The sequence below is a fragment of the Passer montanus genome, unplaced genomic scaffold (genome assembly GCF_014805655.1).
Source record: "Passer montanus isolate IOZ18808 unplaced genomic scaffold, ASM1480565v1 scaffold756, whole genome shotgun sequence".
Classification (NCBI taxonomy): Eukaryota; Metazoa; Chordata; class Aves; order Passeriformes; family Passeridae; genus Passer; species Passer montanus.
Window position 1 is genome coordinate 5435 of NW_024372769.1, and position 4617 is coordinate 10051.

Sequence of the window (4617 nt, forward strand, 5' to 3'; positions counted from 1 at the left end):
GGCGGGGCTCCCCGGGGGGGGGGGGGCGGCTCTGTGGCCGCCGGCTCGGCGCGGCTCCTGTCGCGATCTGTCGCGATTTGTCGCGCTCTGTCGCGCCCTGTCGCGCCGGCCCCGGCCAGGGCTGGGCCTGCCCACGGGGGCGGCAGCGCGGGGGGGGGTCGGCTCTGTGGCCGCCGGCTCGGCGCGGCTCCTGTCGCGATCTGTCGCGATTTGTCGCGATCTGTCGCGCCCTGTCGCGCCGGCCCCGCGGCTCCAGGCCCGCCCATGGAGGCCGCGCCGCGGTTGGTGCCCGGGGTGGCCCTGCCGGGGTCTCTTTCGCCGGCGCCTCCCCCCGCCGCCGCCACCAGCGGCGACCCGCCACCCTCAGGGCCACCCTCAGGGCCGCCCTCAGGGCCAGCAGCGGCGCCGCCGCAGCACGACAGCGGCGACGTCCTGCAGCAGATCATGGCCATCACCGACCAGAGCTTGGATGAGGCCCAGGCCAGGTACGGGGAGGCGACACCGGCCACGGGGACCGGGGACAGCGGCACGGCCGTGACTCAGCGCGGGGACACCGCGGGGCCACCGCGGGGACACTGAGGGGACACCGAGGGAGGGGTTTGTGAGGGAAACTTCGCCGCTATTCCCGGCTTTCCCGCTTCGTTCAGGGCCCCGCATCCCGGCCGGTGCTGCCGCTTCTTCCCCGCGTCCTTCCCGCTCTGGGGCAATTCACGGGGGTTTTGCCCCATTCCCAGCGGGCTTGTCCCATTGCCGGGTGCTTTTACCCCATTCCCAGGCGTTTTGCCCCATTCCCATGGTTTCTGTCCTATTCCCAGCGGGTTTCCCCCGTTTCCACAGTTTTGCCCCATTCCCGGTGTTTCCCCCCATTTCCAGTGGGTTTTGCCCCATTCCTGGTGTTTTCACCCCATTCCCAGTGGTTTTGCCCCATTTTCAGTGGGTTTTGCCCCATTCCCATCAGTTTTGCCCCATTCCTGGTGTTTTCACCCAATTTCCAGTGGCTTTTGCTCCATTTCTAATGTTTTTGCCCCATTTCCAATGGGTTTTGCCCTGTTCCCAGTGTTTTTGCCCCATTCCTGGTGATTTCCCCCCATTCCCATCGGTTTTGCCCCATTCCTGGTGTTTTCCCCCATTTTCAGTGGGTTTTGCCCCATTTCCAGTGTTTTCGCCCCATTCCCAGTGGTTTGTGCCATTCCTGGCAGGTTCTTCCTCATTCTCGGTGTTTTTATCCCATTTCCAGTGGGTTTTTCCCCCAATCCTGAGGGGTTTCCTCCTTTCCCGGCAGGTTCTTCCTCATTCCCAGTGGTTTTTTTTCCCATTTCCAGTGATTTTCCCCAGTTCCCAGGGGTTTTCCCCCATTCCCAGCAAGTTTTTTTCCCATTCCCAACTGGTTCTGCCCCATTCCTGGGGATTTCCCCCCATTCCCTGTGGGTTTTCCCCCATTCCCTGGGGTTTTGTCCCATTTCCAGGGATTTTACCCCATTCCTTGTTGGATTTCCCCCATTTCCAGGGATTTTACCCCATTCCCTGTGGGATTTCCCCAATTTCCAGGGATGTTATCCCATTCCTTGTGGGATTTCTCCCATTCCAGGGGTTTTTACCCCATTTCCAGCAGTTTTGCCCTATTCCTGGTGGGGTTAGGCAGGACAATCCCAGGCAGCACTGCTGGGAATGGGGAAAACCCCTCAGGAATGTGGGAAGAAACCCAGGAATGGGACAAAAACCACTGGGAATGTGGGAAAACTTATTGGAATTGGGGAAAACCCCAAGACAATGGGGAAAACCTCACTGGGAATGGGGCAAAACTGCTGAAAATGAGAGGAAAAAACCCCTGGGAATGGGAAAAACCCCACTGGGAATGAGGGAAAACCCTCGGGAATGGGGGAAAAAACTCCAGGATTGGGGGAAAAACTTCAGGAATGGGGAAAAAAACACTGGGAATGAGGGAAGCCCCACTGGGAATGGGGGAAAAACCCCAGGAATGGGAAAAGCCCCACTGGGAATGAGGGAAAAAACCCCAGGAATGGGAAAACTGGAGCTTTTTGGGGCTGGGTGGGATAATTTGGAATAAATCCTCCATCCTCCCCCAGGAATTCCTGAATTTTAGGGAAAACCTGCACTGGGAATGAGCAGAATTCCAGGATTTTGGCTGGTTGTGCATTCCTTAATTAACTGCGGGTAATTAACGGCTCATTAGCTGCTGCTCCGGGAGGGAAATGCCTCAAATCCTACAAAAATTGGGCTTTTTTGGGGTGTTTTCCCTCATTCACGAGGTTTTTGGGGAGCTGGGAGTGGTCTCGGTTCACGGGGCTGATAAAAGTCTCCGTTTTTCCTTATCTCGCCCCAAAATTGGGCCCCTTTTGGGTGCGGCAGCCCCGAATTCCAGCTGTTTCCATGGATTATTCGAAATTTCGGGGGGAGTTTTCCCTCCAAACCCTCAAAATTTGTGATTAAAGTAATTTTTTGAGTTGTTTTTTGGGGATGGAATTGTCAATTTTGCCACTCAAATTCCCTTTTTTTGCCCCAGTTTTGGGCATTCCCCACCTGCAGCTCCTGTAGGGATTCCCTAAATTTGGATTTCATGGAATACTGAGGAGAATTTTGGGATATTTGGGGTAACTTTGAGTTTGTCGGCAGTTTTAATTCCCATAAATTGAGGAATGAGCTTTTTTTAAACCAAATCCTTTCAATATTAACCCAAACCCACAATCTGCTTCCCAATTTTCCAGTATTTTCAGTGAAAAATCCACTTTTTTTCCCGCTGGCTGCAACGTTTGTTGGATTTTAGGCGTTTACGGCCATTAATTAGGGATTAATTATTAATTTTCTATTAAAAATGCGAATTTTCGGAGTTCCCAAGCCCTTGGAAAGTCCCAAAATTGATAATTTTAAAATCCAAGTTCCCAGTTTAGAGCAGGAAGCGGACCCGGTAGGGAGGAGCCGAGCGGGACTTAATAATGAATAATTAATTACGAATTAATTATTAATTACTTAATTAACCAGCGCTGCCTTCGGGGACCTAAATCGAAGGTTTTAGCCCAAAAAAGGGGTGGTTTTAGTGGGATTTTCCCCTCACATTCCCGGGTTTTTTGAGGACAATGGGATCGGAGCCGCCTTTGTTCTCCGGCCGCGGCTCCCGGGGTTTTTCTTTTCCCGCCGATTTTTTTTTAGGGCAAAATCCCGAATTTTTGGGACAAAACCCGCGAGGTTCTGAGGGAAAAATTCCAAGGATTTGAGGGGAAATCCCAGGATTTGGGGCGGGGCTGATGGGGAGCCCGGATTGGGGAGGTTGGCAGGGCGGGAAAATCGGGATTTGCTGGGAAAATGAGAGAAAAGTGGATTTTTAATGGATTTTCTGAGGGGAAAAAGGGCTCAAAAGCAGCAAGGAAAAAATGGATTTTGAGGGGGTTTCTACAGAGGATTTTTCCCGGTGGAATTTGGGCCCAAACTCTCTAAAATTGGGGAATTTGAGGACTATATATTAAAAAAAATCCATTAAATTTAGCTACAAATAGATTTTTCTGAGGTAAAAAAGGGCTAAAATCAGTTAAAAAATGAGATTTTGAGGTGGATTTTGCATCCAGTGGATTTTTCCCAAAAATTTAGCCCCAAAATTCTGAAAAAGTAGGACTTTTCCTTCCAGAAAAATGAGATTAAACCCCCAAAAAACCCCCCAAAATTCCCATTTTCCTCCGGATTTTCCCCACTCGCCTGCTCTTCCTGTGACGTGACCCAAATTTGGGGTTTTTTCCATGGATTTTGGGGCTGATTTTTCCATATTTTTTTGCAGGAAGCACGCCCTGAACTGCCACAGGATGAAGCCGGCCCTGTTCAGCGTCCTCTGTGAAATCAAGGAAAAAACAGGTCTGAATTCCTCCTTTTTATTTCCATTTTTTCCCTCAAATCCCACTTTTTCTTCTCAGTTTTCCCCCCATTCCACTTTATCCTGATTTTCCCTCACAGATTCACAATTTAAAGTTTTCTAAAAAATTTTTTTAGGTTGAAATTTGAGGTTTTTGGAGTTTTTTAAGGGAGGAAAAAGAAATTTTGGGGTTGTTTTATGGGGAAATTCCAGGATTTGGGAGTTTTTTTAGGAAATTCCCTCTGGAACCTGGAAAATCCCAGTTTTTTCTCTCCAAATCCAGAAATTTGCAGATTTTACCCAGAAAAATGAGAAGAAATCAGGAAGCCCCATTTTTTTTCTTCCATTTCTCCTCATTTCTTCCATTATTTTTTTCCTCTCACTCCACTTTAACAGAACAGGAACATCCACATGAAACGAGAAAATCCAAAATTTTCTTCCTGAAACTACCATAAATGACAAATCCACTTTTTTTCCCCTCCTTTTTCCTAATTTTTCCTGGTTTTCCATGGTTTCCCTCATTTTTTCCCCCATTTTCCCCCTCCTCTTTCCTACCCATTTTTCCTTTTTTCCCCGTCTCATTTTTTCCATTTTTCCTCCTTTTTTGTCCATTTTTCTTCCTTTTTTCCCACTTTCCCCCCATTTTGGCCCATATTTCCCCATTTTTTCCCAATTTCCCCTCGTTTCCCCCCATTTCCCCTCATTTTTCCCCATTTTCCCCTCATTTCACCTCATTTTCCCTCCTTTTTCCTCCCATT

General features: G+C 49.6%; 1 protein-coding gene across 2 annotated transcripts; it reads left to right on the top strand.

The window, feature by feature from the left end:
* Positions 1–165: 165 nt before the first annotated feature.
* LOC120512585 (pre-B-cell leukemia transcription factor 2-like) lies at positions 166–4329 on the top strand. 2 transcript variants are annotated; one of them, XM_039731047.1, is made up of 3 exons: positions 166–485; positions 3788–3861; positions 4256–4329. In XM_039731047.1, exons 1-3 carry the CDS (start codon positions 265–267, stop codon positions 4312–4314), a joined length of 354 nt encoding a protein of 117 aa, XP_039586981.1. In that variant the 5' UTR covers positions 166–264; the 3' UTR covers positions 4315–4329. The 2 variants fall into 2 exon arrangements, with proteins under 2 accessions (XP_039586981.1, XP_039586980.1); XM_039731046.1 differs by lacking the exon at positions 4256–4329 and having other exon boundaries at positions 3788–4244.
* Positions 4330–4617: the final 288 nt, after the last annotated feature.